The sequence below is a fragment of the Anarrhichthys ocellatus genome, unplaced genomic scaffold (assembly GCF_004355925.1).
Source record: "Anarrhichthys ocellatus isolate YVR2014 unplaced genomic scaffold, GSC_Weel_1.0 scaffold9, whole genome shotgun sequence".
NCBI lineage: Eukaryota > Metazoa > Chordata > Actinopteri > Perciformes > Anarhichadidae > Anarrhichthys > Anarrhichthys ocellatus.
In genome coordinates this window covers 4,243,597-4,257,621 of record NW_022280039.1, presented here as the reverse complement: position 1 = coordinate 4,257,621, position 14,025 = coordinate 4,243,597, and the positions used below count along the sequence as shown (strand labels likewise).

The 14,025-nt window shown below is 41.0% G+C and overlaps 1 protein-coding gene across 1 annotated transcript; it reads right to left on the bottom strand.

Moving 5' to 3' along the window:
• Positions 1–187: 187 nt before the first annotated feature.
• Positions 188–10,726, bottom strand: npc1l1 (NPC1-like 1). The gene is made up of 21 exons (XM_031849114.1): positions 10,507–10,726; positions 9,450–9,611; positions 8,385–9,290; positions 7,914–8,207; positions 7,067–7,290; positions 6,853–6,953; positions 6,579–6,751; positions 6,289–6,417; positions 5,791–5,973; positions 5,577–5,691; positions 5,189–5,454; positions 4,529–4,618; positions 4,243–4,433; positions 3,390–3,517; positions 3,153–3,282; positions 3,006–3,061; positions 2,775–2,925; positions 2,376–2,607; positions 1,912–2,025; positions 1,075–1,237; positions 188–964 (listed from the first exon to the last, which is right to left on the bottom strand). The coding sequence occupies exons 1-21, from the start codon at positions 10,546–10,548 to the stop codon at positions 726–728; spliced, it is 4,089 nt and encodes a 1,362-aa protein (XP_031704974.1). The 5' UTR covers positions 10,549–10,726; the 3' UTR covers positions 188–725.
• Positions 10,727–14,025: the final 3,299 nt, after the last annotated feature.

The window sequence follows — 14,025 nt, the reverse complement described above, 5'->3', positions numbered from 1 at the left end:
TCTGCTCAATTAGCTTAAAGCATTTGCTAAATGCTGGAAGGGCATTAACAGGTGGTACACATAAAAACACATGGACACTAAAATCTGTATTTATTTAATTACACAGCCAATTGAATTTCAGTCATATTTTTAAGAAGAGTATTGTATGGAGGCTTGTTTTTAGTACCATAAATAACTTACGATGCCAAATGTTTAAACGTATTTAATATTTTGTCACTGATTGCACATTTTACAGCAATGCCACCTTACTATGAAAGAAACTATAATATGAGGAGCTGGAGTGTGTGTTCCTCTGAATTCACTCTTAACAGTGCTGAATGTGAAGTATTCACACACCAAAAAATTACATTCAATACAAAAAACACAAAATGACTAATTCAAAAAACATTCATTGACTTCCTGTCCCATATACTTCCACAATTGAACAATAACTATAGTGCTTTTGAAGACAGGTGTGTCGTTTTTCCACACTGTGACAGGAAGGTTGACTCTCATTGCAATAGCCCACTCTTGCACTGCTCAGAAATATTGCACAACTGTTTGTTGTTGACTTTAGTCCCACCGTCCCATTTCTGATTCAGGTACATAGTTAAGTTAATGATTTCCATACAGAGACAAACACATGACTCTTTTTTTGCGATCTCTGTCCTTTTCTGTGTCCATCCTTGTTCAGTTACAGAGGTATTCACTCATCAGAGCTTAAAAAACTGTTCTGTTGTTGCTGCTCAGAAATGCTCAATTCTCTCTTCTCTCTCCTCCTGTTGGTTCTCCATAATTTGTGAAGGTCTGTGGGCGTCTGTGGGGGCCTTTGTGGAGTTTGAGTCCGGGACCTGTTTTATCTCATTGTCTTCATAGCTCATGTTATCATAGATTTGTTTCATGCCGTTTTTCAGCTCCAGCTCCTGGTTGGCCTTTGCTTTCTCCTGCTGGAGCTGCAGCAACACTGCTTTATTCACACCAGGACCTGAGAAAACAAAACATCAAGATGTGAAAAAAATGTATCCTGTTTTAATATACAGTAGTTCTTCAAACCTCTTTGTTGCATAAATAAACAGGCAGATACAAAGTACATACCAAAGTAGCTGAGCAGCACAGGGAGGAATACGAGTCCGTGAGCCATCCCCAAAAGTGTAATGACAAGATTTAATCGGAAGAAGAAGATCTGAATGAGTTGTGCTTTGGCAAATGCCAGCACAAGGATGCCCGGCAGGTTGGTCATAGCAACACCAGCAAACACCTAACGAGTACAAAACAAATACATATATATATATTAAACAAATATTACACCTGTTTTTGTATGTGTATATTTATACAATCAACTGTGTGTGTCACTAAAAGTTAATTTTTATTTTTCTATGTGACTGTCGTGACCCCTTCGATCCACTTGGGGTCTGTCTTCTTTGTCCCAGCCGCTATTTATCTTTCAGGATCTGGGTCGTCAGCTAATGAGCAACACCTGGACCTGGTGTGGTTCTGGCTATAAAGACTCACCACCTTAACATGGAGTCCCCTCCCTTCCTTTGCTGACACAGCTGCTGTTTGGTTTAGCGGCAGATAGTGTCACATTACTGATTACAGACTTCGATGGTTGGTTTATTTATTGTTGCTTTACTAATTTTAACTCATCTGATTCTTCATTTGTGTTGCAGTGTGGAGGTCTGTAATCAGTAATGTAAGCATGTTTGGATGTGTGAAAATGTCTTAAACAAAACTTTAAAAGCAACCAGGTCAGCAAAGAGAGAAAATGGACTCCATGTTAAGGTGGTGAGTTTTTATAGCCAGACCCAAACCGGGCCCAGGTGTGGCTCATCAACTGACGACCCAGATCCTGCAAGACAAAGAGCTGCCAGGACAAAGATCACAGTGAATCAGAGAGTTCTTCACAGTGAGGGATTAACAGTGTTCACTTACCGCACTGCCCATGTTGGCTGTAGCCTCCTTAGCTCGCTCGACATGTGTGGGTTTAGTGCTGAGTGCAAAAGCTCTTGTCATATGAGACACAAACTCCACAGAGATTCCCACCGCCTGCAAAGAAAGAGAATGTAAGGACCTGGTGAACAATAGCATCTTTCACCAGGTAGGAACCTGGTGAACACCCACGCTTTTCAAACTCCAAACCTCCAATTTGTAACACAGGCTTTCTATCATAAATCTGAAGTCTCCTAGCCCAAGTCAAGATAACCCCGTCACCATGACATCTTTAGGATTTTTTATTTTTTTTTCCAACTTTAAAAAGCTCCCTCTAGAGAGACTGGAGACATTGTACAGACATTGTCCTCACTGGATGAGTAGTGCCCCTCATGACAAGCACAACAAGCTTAATTTGGACAATTGGTGGAGTGTGTCTTTAATCCCCATCACAGACATGTTCTTACCGTGACCAGATTGATGAGGGCCACTGCGTTGTAATCGATGCCCCACAGTGTCATGACACCAACGGTATCCACTGTGATCATGATGATGGTGATCAGGTTGAGCAGACCAGAGCGCAGATCCAAACCCAGCAGCAGACAGCACACTACGAAGGTCGGCAGCAGACACAAGGAGATGTTGAAGAGTCCCTCTGGCACAATAGTCAGGTACTGCTCATAAAATACATTAGTCACCCTGGGAGAAGGAGGGAAGACAAATATTAGTCAGAAATGACAAGACTGCATACGTTTAATGACAATCACCACGTCAATAATGAAAAGAGCCCACAGAGTTGTAGAAGCAATACTGGTTCTTGTAGAGGAGGGAAGATTAGATGGAGTGCTGGAAGTAAAAGTACATACGTGTAAGGAAACACTTCAAAGTCAGGTGAGGTGCCTGGTATTTCTCTCATGCCCATTGTGATGTTGTGGGCCAGCTCTCTGGCCATCAGCAGTGCAGCAGTGAACTCCTGAGAGTTGGATAAAGGTGTGTGGTAAGCCATGAACCGAGAGGCTAGGAACACAGGGAAGAAAAGGTTCACTTACTTCACCGTTTCCATTAAAAGAGCTTTAGACTGCTTTAAGATGACTTACCTATTATTTCTCCACTCTGATCTTTCACCACAGCTTTGTCATAGGCTCCAAGACCACTGTTAAAAGGGTAGATAAGCAGTGAGAAAGATGTTTTCATGTTCTATTGTTTTTGTGTATAATGTGCACATGTTCCACTAGCATACACACCCTTTGGGGCACTGCAGGTCAGGCCTGTTAGCCAGAAAGTCAGGGAGGAAGCGGTTGAATTCTTCCACATTGGGCCTGAGGACGCCATCTGAAGGATTACTCATACACTTTCCGGGACAGCGGAAAGGAGCTGTTGAAACATGGAAACAGAGCAGGTGTTAATAAAAGAAGGGTAATGTCTTTCATCATATCAGGAAATTCACAGTTAAGAATGTGTATTAATGTGGTGATTCTCACATTCGCTTGCTGGACAGAACTTTCCAGCATTTGGACCGAAGGCATACAGACGACAACATCTGGATCCAGGGTTCAGCCAATCAATGAAATCATCCACCCAGGAGTTAGCAGGAATAGCCAAGTAGGATCTACAGATCACATCGTCAGTGGGTTAAGGAAGGCAGGAATATAAATGTTCGTATTTTAGAATAAGACAAGTATTATTCTAAATCTTTCTTGTAACCAAATCCCACGAATAGAACAAAAACAACAGTGTGTTTGTCCGTCCATTAATACTTACTGAGATGTAAATAATGTCTGTATAATAAAAATCAAGCTACAGTTGGCAGCTAGTTAGCTTAGTTTATCATCAAGACTGCAGGAGAGACAGATCTGCGTCACAACTTATCTGTTTAGTGGAATCATACATATTATACTGCAGAATACAGGCATAAATGTAGTACTCTACGAATCAGCCTGACCATAACCACAACACAATGGTTTGAATAAAACACAACCAGTCATTTTAGGGGATTTCTTTAGGTGTTTGCTCTCTGGCCCGATCAGTTAGAAGCACCCTTTATCTGCTCAGAGGCGTTCATGTAACCAAGTTCATCATTAACTGATCTGATTGGCTAGTATGTAAGAGGTTGCTACTATGGTATCAACAGGTTCAAGGATCTGTCAATGAAAAATACTAACGTGAAGGACAAAGGGAGAGAAACACTACACTGAACTGAGCAGAGGAACTGGCTGATGTACTATAGAGTTTAGCTGAGCAGCCACATATTGTTAATACTGTAATAAAAAAAAGGGTGCCTGTCTAAAAGCTTATCGTTTCTCTTGTTCATATTAAGAAAATTAAGAAACTCACAATTCAGGGTGGTTGGTGGCGTACTGGATCTTCTGGGTGAGTGAGAACTGATCGCAGCCCACGCTGGAGCAGGTTGCATTCATGCCCGCCACAGTGGTGAAGTTGAAGCCCTTTTTTGTTACGAAATAAACAGGGACTCCAACTTCAAAGTATTTGTACAGATACTGGAAATAGTCCAGCATATAAGAGCCCTGCACCAAAAACAGAATAATCTTTGTAAGGTTACACTGAAACAGGAGTGTGCAGGCATTCATTTCTATATATTTATGAAGCAGTGCTTACTGACCTGAGGCATAGCCAGCTCCTGATCCAAACCCACGGTCACATTAAACATGAGAAATATGGACCCACAGAGCATGAAGATGAAAACCACCATCTGAAGAGAACACAGGGCAGAATGTCTTCAACAAATATCCAGTTAAAAGGCCTTGGTGCATGATAAGCAAATAAATGTTTTATGAGAACATGAGTTTATGTTCAGTTTGCTAGATTTTATGTCAATGCTAACTAATTAAAGGTGCAGTGTGTAGGATTTGGCGGCATCTATCGGTGAGGTATGAAATCTCAACCAACTGAAACTTCTCCCGCGTGCCAAGCGTATAGGGGAACTACGATATCACGAAATGCGAATGGCCCTATCTAGAGCCAGTGTTTGGTTTATTCGCTCTGGGCTACTGTAGAAACATGGCGGCCGGCCCTGCAAAGACAACCCGCTCTGTATGTAGATATAAACAGCTCGTCCTAAGGACGTTTTCTTTACTCTATAACATTGATTATATACTAAAGAAAACATATTTATTTGATCATATTCCATATCTGTCAATAGATCCCACTAAATGTTACACACTGGAACTTTAAAGGTACACTAGAGGTAACGGGTTGAGAGTAACTGTTTTATAAAGTATGATCTAATCTCATGTCATAGTTTAAGGGTTGGTAGCTTTACCACTATGATCCTGGTGTAACCGTGCAGTAGGACTGGGGCGTAGTATTTCCTCATGAAGGGCAGCAGGAAGCCCTTGTTTGGCTTTTTGGGACGCTGGGTTGACACTGTTACACAGCAGAGCAGTTCACAGCGGTTGTTGTCTTGACGCCGGGTGTCCAGGGACAGCAGCGCCACAAAGGCTGTCATCTGGAGTACGAAGTCCATGACTACAGCCAGAGCAGCGTACAGAGCAAAGGACTTCACTGCTGGCATAGTGGACAAGGCCCCTTGGGTAGCAGAACAGACACAGTTAGAGATTAACGCATCAAATTCAATGGTCCCTTATTACACACTGTATGTGCACAGAATTGTATTGCTTTGCTCATGTAGTTTGTGCAAATGTTCCTACCTAGAAAGAAGCAGATAGACTCGGAGAGACTGCACAGGAGCATGCTGGGAGCTACGTTTCCAAGGACACGACCAATCTGCTCCTCTCTCTTCTCTCCGGCCCTCCGCACATCTCTCTGCGGAAAAGGATCGAAGGGTAACGTCACTAAAAATGATATACTTCTCTTACAGAGTCAGCAGCACTGGACATGTATTGTGCACACAAGTATACACACCTGGTACTCCAGAACAAAGATGAAGATGTTGTCAGCTCCAACAGCGAGCACCAGGAAAGGCACGACCTGCAGAATGACCAGCGAGGAGGGGATGCCGATCCAGGAGTAGAAGCCCATAGAGGCCAGGACAGAGCAGCCGACCACCAGTATCCCACCCAGACCCACCAGGAACTTGGAGTCCACCTATAGTAGGCAGAGATAATAATCCAGATGCACATTCAACTCAGTGAACCCTTTCTCTGCACCATCAATTTTGCTGTATCATGCCTTCTGTATTGTATAACTTCATTGTCACCATAAAGATAAGCGCTATCCCAGCCATAATACTGCAGTCTCTCCCTATTATGTATGTGATAAGTACTGCTCAGTTTTACTGTCTTGGTGGAGGCTTAGCCAAAATAGTGGACCGACGAACCGCAATTGGCAAAAAAAAAAAGCTGAGTAAAAGTGAAATATTGCATTATTACAAAAGATAGACACTACGCTCTGAAATCTCACCAGTATGCGTTTCCATGAAGAGTACTCTCCTAGTGCCACAGAAATGTAAACAAAGATTACAGCATAGCTGATCATGAAGATGGGGATGTCCTCTGATGTTGTCCGATTAATCTCATCCTCCAGAGACCTCTGTAGACCGAGGGAGAAACCAGAGTCAGGAAAATTATGGACATAAAATAGAGATGGTAGAGAGGAGGAAAGAACTCAACATGCCCCTTAAAAAAAGCTGTGACAGCAGAAAAATGCACAGAATGTTTTTGTTATGTGCCAGATTCCATATTCTACTGCACCTCTGCCATGTACGCAAAGGTGAAGTTGGATGCTGGGTTCTTCTGGTAGGCCTGGACAATTTTCAGAAACTCTGTCTCCCACTGCATTGCCACTTTGTACTTGGGGTTGTCACGAGCGTAGTTGTTGAGGGAGAAGGTCATGATGAGAGCTTCGGCATTGGTGAAGTCGTCATCTGGCAAAAGCAAGAACAATAATGTTCAAGTGGGCCGCCTTTCTTGTGCTTATTGTACAGCTGTTTTTCGTGTGTAGATGATAGTGCCGAAAGTTACTCACCCTCATAGCCTCCCACAGCCAGAAAGGAGAAGACAGGGGCTCCGTAATCAGCCATGCAGCTCATACGTAAGTCAGTGATGTCTTGGAAGGACAGGGGAGAGCTTGAGAAGCGATGGAAGAAGAAAGGGCAAAGTTGTGTTAAAGTTTCTGAGCAATCACAGATCGATCAGTGTTTTTCCTTTTTGATTTGAAAGTCTATTTGATGAATCCTTACTTGAGGCAGTAGATTACGTGGTCTCTCCAGTCCACCTCTTTGGTCACTCCCAGCTCTGTCATGTTCACCTTAGCGTTAAAGTTGTCCAGGCTGTTCTGGAAGTACTGTGGCAAGCTGTTGACTGCACAGTCCGTCAGGGCGGGGTTGGATGGGTTCAGTGGGGCGAAACACACATCCTTCAGACTCGCTGTACGGTTCAGATCCTCTGACCAGAACTCAATGTCCTAAAGAGCGCATAGAAGAGGCATCAGAGTGTTAAAATCATACATTGAACTTTTTTAAAAACGCTGTCAACTGTGTCTTTGTGGTGATTATGTACAGGGGCTCTTTGGAGCCTTCAGGTGTCCTGTGCTTATTTAATCTTGTAAAGGATTCATTGCATGGGTTGAATATGGTCTCAAAAAAGTATAAAATGCAGGTCTTCTTCAAATACAACCTAAGGCACGCTAAGGTTTACAATACCTTTATTTTGGCAATAAAGGTGGCAATATGAACATAAAACGACGCTGACTAATGACCAACGCGCAGCGACATTGGTCTTCATCAGGGTTATTGTCAGCAGCTTGCACACTGTTACACTAATCAGTAGAGTGGGAGGGTGGTTCTCTATCAATGTAGAAGTCTATTGTTCCAGTAAAATAAGTGATACATCATCAATAAAGAGAAAAAGGGGGAGACGAGAGAGAATAGTAGGGAAGGGGAATGTGAAGGAAGTGACGGAAAGAGAGAGGAGATGAGGGCAGGGTAAACCTAGATTAGATACGATGTAAGGTGACTATTAAGTCAAGGTGGTATACTCTCTTTGTGTACACATGGTGACTGTCAATTTGGATTCTGGTCTCTTTACCCGGATTTTTGTCTGGAGCTCCAGGAGCTCAATGATGAGATCTTTGGAAACAATTCCGCTGAAGTTCTGCGGTCCAAACAGCAAAGAGTTGTAAATGTGGCCTTTTCTGCCAGGCGCTGTCAAGATCAGCTGGTTAGTCCTGAAGAAAGGGTCAAAGTGTAAGTCGTGGAAGTCTTTCTCCTGGCGGGCGCGGCTGTTTGGAGCAGACCACAGCTCGACTGGGTCCGTGGTGAGCTCGATGGACTTGAGGCCAGCAGAGAAAACAGCCACGACTACAGCCGACAGCAGGAGCACCTTGAATAAAGATAAAATATGAACATATTAATACCATCTGGCTGACAACCTTTTTTAGACAGCAAAAGTTACACAGTATTGAACCTTTCAAGTAAATCAACAAAGCAGATGTCTGTATCAATGCCTGATATTATGTGTTCTACGTTTGCTGGTTAAAAGTACTTTGGTGAAACTAACCGTGAGAGGATAAGTGGCCATGAGGGTTCCCCAATGGCGAAACTCTAAGCTAAGGAAAGCTTGAGCAGCCATGCTGTTCCTGTCAGCACAAGTCACCTCTGACGGATCAATGACTTGCTGAGTCACATCGTTACTGTTCTGATCTTTGCCTTTTCCCTTTCCTTTCTCTTCGTCCTTTTTTTTCTGAAACCTCACCAAGTAAGACACAGAGAGGTAGAAAATGAAGGCAAACATCAGGAGACAGAGCATGATGATAGAAATCACGAGGAATCCGTCTGCCCCCAACAGTGTGAAGGGGCCGGGCGGCACTGGAGGAGGTGGCATCCTCGGGCACGACTCTTGGCAGTCCTGGCAGGAGCAGGCCTGACTTCCGGATGATGTGATCTCGTTACACTTCAGAGCAGGTCCATTGTAGGGAATCACACCCTTGGGTAGTCCCTCAGTGTCTCCCTCTTGTATAAGTTGGAAGTCGATGTCCAGTGGAGCCAGGCCGTTACTGGAGTCTCCCTGGAAGTCATACCAGCGTTGGGGGTTGCACAGCTTGGCACCATACCGACCACACATGGTGGCGATGGCGAAGCCTCCTGTGGCGGGGATCCTGACATTTTTGCACGACTGGAAGGAGCTGTCTGCGAAGGTGGTGCTTAGGAACGCCTGGTAACCTGTCACGGCCTCCCTCGTCTCGTTATTGCTGGTGACATTCATCACCGTTGCGACTTTTACTGTCTGGCTCTGGTCGGGGCTGCAGGTGTTGATGCAGTGCAGGTGGGCAAAGTTCTCAGCACAGGAAGGGCAGCGGACCAACACCGCCTTGGACAGGGTCAGACTCATTTCCAGGGACGACAACTGTTTCATGGAGCAGCAAGCGTAAGTGTTGCTCTCTCCATGGTCCAAGATGGGGCACACCTGCAGCGAGAACAGGAGCGGTTTAATAAACTGACAGACTCAAATACACTTTGAAAATGATTTTATAAGAATAGACAAAAAAGACTTAAGAATAAACCTACTCTACCAGGCTTTATTCAATCCTGTTCGTCACTAAAACGCTAAGCAGGATCTACAGACCTTTTTGAGCTTCCTGTAGTGTTGCCCTGTGAGGGCTCGGGCACGGCTGTAGTCTAAACAGGGGACAATAGGAGGGAGTAGAGATCCTCCTACTGACGGGTTACGACCACACTCCTCATAGAAAGCGCAGTAGCCACGCTCATGTTGGGCCTCTGACAGCGCCTGCACAGAAGAAGGATTTATCAAAGAAGGGGAAATCACATTGTGCTGTATGTCATTGAAGAAAAAGGCACACTTGTGACAATTCGAGACATCTCAACTCCTTACATGTTGTATCATATCGTATCAGTTATATAACGTACAATTTTTGGGCACTACTTTGCAAGTATCTCCATGTTTTTAAAAAGAAACACTGTAGTCACATAAAATAATCATGAATAAAAAGTTAAGTGACTCATGACTTTAGCGCTATGGGCTTACTGTGTGCTGCCATGGCAGCTTCTTAATGCCAGCGAGACAAATAAAACGGAAAATATTCAAGTATGTTCAAGTTCAAATATGTTGCGTATGTTAAATATTATTACACTCACAATGCACATCTGTGGCAACAAGAGAAGATAACAACATCCAAACATTCATTACAAATTGATAATTAATTTTCATATTAAAGTAAGTCTTGCATGATATTCTTTACTTACAGTTACATTTTTAATTTATAAACTAGTAAAAAGGACAGTTACTTATCCATTTTATCTGAGGAAATATTTATATAACAGACTATAGGTCTTTGTTAGAGAACACTTCTCTAACCTTCGCTTTGAATCAAAGACGTGACAATACACTTTAATACCAGTTTTGCTTTGAACTTTAAGGCGCTTTACTGCTGAAACAAATTCAACCGTAGTCATTTTAATGAATACCGACATGTATTCCTTTACTTTTCAATCCCGGTCCCAGATCATACCCTAGTTAAGACCTATAAAATGTTAACGCTGGAGTATGAAGACAAAGCAATGTGAAGTTATTATGCTGTTGACTGAAACAAGTGTACAGTGTTGAGAATACAGTTACACAACTTAGTCACAGGTTCCTAAGAAAAATGGCCGCACCAACTTACCACACAAGACAGAAAGGTGATCAGGGCTGCGACACAGAACATGATTCCAGATTTTTTTTCAGCACGGGAAGAGTCAGGCTCCACAAGTACAGTATGTAATTGAGTGTATATAAATCACTTCTGCCCTGTTGGACGATACATCAGAAAAAGTAAGACAGTGAGAGACAGTCTCTCCTATCGTCTGTCCGCCCGTCCAACAGTGATAGGGTCGGGGAAGGAGAAACATCATAACATGTACAGGGTCATCGGTCCTGTGATGTCACACCTTTCTTATCTGGTCTGATGCGGCGGCTGGCCAATCACAGCTATGGATGACTAAATTCCTATCTGATAATGAGGGGAATTTCGATAGGGTTGCTTAGGAGATCCGAAGCAGCAGTGAGAAACCACAGGAGAATCTGACATAACAACCGTACCCAGTTCTTCACTTCATATACACTTACTCACGCTCTGCCACTTTGGCCCATTGAAGACACATACACACATTTGGTTGACCTAAAAAATATCTGTTCACTGAATGTGACCTTTAGACCATCATCTAAGTCACACTGGTGTGTGCAGGCTATCTGATCTGTAATGTACGGAGAGAGGACCATATCTGCTACTGTCCCAACAAGACGTTTTTTAATCACTTTTTGTATAAACGTCTTACAACAAACCCAGTGAAATGAGCAGGCTTTAATTCTAAGTGAATATGACTAATCGCGTCCTTGATCACATCCCACAATATCTGATCAACTTTTTAATTGTGTTGTTAACACATGTCAAGGACATGGCTGAGATAAGACTTTCAACCAAGACTCACGATCATGTCGCAGGTGCATCAGAGCTATCAGGGCGAAGGTGCATAAGCATTTCAATTTGTGATAAACAGAGATGGTAAAAAGGATAAGAAGAAATGGAGCAGATATGGTGACATTCTTTGTTCTTTCTTATGCTGATAAGTCACGACAACACATCGAATTTTGTAACTTGGCCTCAGCAAACCAAAAAGTGCCCACTATTCAAATCACAAATGTAAAATCATGTGATTTATCAGCATTATTAATCAAATGTAACAGTGGCTGTGCAGCGCTGAAATTATTTTGAATTTATTACTCTACTTTATTGCTTTTTATATTTACAGTGTTTTACCTCTGTGAATAAATAAATTTATATTTTTATTTGTTGATCTATTTATCATTTTATTCCCACTGTTTTATTATCATGTTTGAATAACCCTGAGAGGTACTGGCACCCATTCTTTATGAGTGCTTATCTCCACATTTGCAAGGGACTCTGCCCATTCATAAAATTGTTTTTTTACAAAATTCAACAATCAACTTCCTGGTAAATCCCAAAATCCAGTGCGGAGGCTAGATTTGAATGTGTGCTGCTGCATTTTTGGCTTCAGCGTAAACAGTAAGGTCTTGATTACAAAGCCTACATATACTGTATAGGTTTTAAATGTACAAAAATACATTTTATGAAGAATAATTAAATATTCAAGAACAGACAACAGCGTCAACAGATGTATTATATATGCAAAGGTTTGCATGCAACATTCATGTTTTGTTGGTAATAAACCTTTTTTAATTGAGCACCATAATACCAAGTAATTAAGAGTCACAAACCAGTTGTTCCTTGAGGAGAGGAAACAAAACAAAAACATTTGAGGGAATAAAATAAACACAAAGATTATCAACAACAATCTCAAAAAAAACGCAACATTTTTACGATACCTTTTGAAGGTAGAATTTATTCTATACCTCGATGTTTACCTTGATAATGTTATATTTCTGTTGAGGCTGTCAAAGAAATATTTATATTATTTAAAGCTACCGTCATTTTTATCGTTCTGTTGGTGGATCTGATTGCATTGTATTATACCTTTTTTTCTATTGTTGTTCCCATTGTCCCAAATACATTAATAAAGGATTACAAGCATGGAAGTTCCTACACAAGTACTTATTAATTACATTTTTTGGAAAACATACTTTTGTTGCACTTATATTCATCTTATCACTAAAATTGCATAGAATAAGCTTTTACATGGAAAGCATATGATCATGTTCATAAAACATGATACAGTTGTTCATTTAAACCAACACCAGTCACATTACATTATTACATTTTTATTTAGTTTGTTTTGTTGGTTGTTTCCGTGTTTTAACACTGAAATAGAAGATTACTACTTTACTAAATAAGAGCTTTTATATTTAATATGTTAGTGCTGATAATACATATATTCTACTTTCATCAAAATGCATATTTCTATGTATTAATTGTACAAGTGACAGAAACAAGTGCATTAAATGTTATGTGCACTGACACTGTTTAACATTTTCCCTTGGTGCATATGGGTGTAACATGTCCTTCTGTGGTGCAAATGAAAAAGATTCAGACATAATAACTGATATTATGTATTAGTATGTTTTATGTAAATGCTGTTTGAAGTTTAAACACTTAATATTATACTGCATGGTGTGATACTTATTATAGTCTGAAATCTATTGCATTTATATAATCACGAAGGCTTTAAATGATTATGCAAATGTGCAGTATAATTATGTACTGCATATACAGAATGTTAAATATAAGGAATAATTGGTGACAAAGATCCACGTAATCACGGTGCTTTTCTTTTTCTGATTTTTTTCTTTCTTTTCATGATCGAAATGAAAAAGAAAAATCTTACAGAGAGAGCTGGAGAAAATCTCTTGCCAGCTATATCCTCCGAGGTACAGGGGGTCAAAAAAGGACTTCTCTTGACTATTTTTTCTCGGAGAGCTTGCTGATCTCACATCCAGATAATGCACACTTTCCCCTCTTTATGATCAAGTCCTTATCAAAAACCATTTATTGATCTCTTATTGTGCGGGCAGGATGGTCTTGACTTTTTGGACTCCGATACAGTTGAAGGTTTCTTTAGAAAGGTCTTTGTTGTCAGCTGCTGTCTGAGAAGATATAAAACCTTTGCGTGATGGAGATTAAGACAACGCACCGGCTACCTCTATCTTTTAGAATCAATTTCAAACTTCTTGTACTAGTTTATAAAGCTTCAAACAACCTAACACTCAGAGATTTGATTTAATTTTATGTTCAATCTGAATCACTATGCTCGTCCACCACTGTTTGTTTAAATGTTCCTTTTGTGCCCCTTAAAAGCAGCGGTGAGTGTCCCCTGTTATGCCCCTAAACCGAAGGACAAGCTCCTTCTGAATTTTTAAAGGAAATTAAAGACCCATCTTTTTAATATCACTTTTAATTCAGGGTAATGTTATAGCAATCGTTTTTAGGCCTTAATCATAGTTTTTACACAATTTTATTTTATCCCAGGTGATTATTTTTACTTTAAGTGATTGATTTTTAGCATTTTATTGTTTAATTGTTGTAGATTTTAGTCTTGCAACAGAATGTATTAATTTTTGGGCTACATGTTTGTTTGAAGGTGCCATAAAAAAAATAATAAAGTTCAGTTTTAATTATCTTCAATTTACATCATCTAACAGCCGGATGTTTTGACACTTAAGACGTTTA

What these genes read in the sequence shown, in the direction of transcription:
- npc1l1 (XM_031849114.1), bottom strand. Translation starts at nt 10,548, where the DNA reads ATGTTCTGTGTCGCAGCCCTGATCACCTTTCTGTCTTGTGTG. An exon ending in TGGCCACTTATCCTCTCACG is followed by an intron (nt 8,208 to 8,384) that starts GTTAGTTTCACC and finishes TCTTTATTCAAG; the next exon opens with GTGCTCCTGCTGTCGGCTGT. An exon ending in CAGCCAACATGGGCAGTGCG is followed by an intron (nt 1,238 to 1,911) that starts GTAAGTGAACAC and finishes TGTACTCGTTAG; the next exon opens with GTGTTTGCTGGTGTTGCTAT.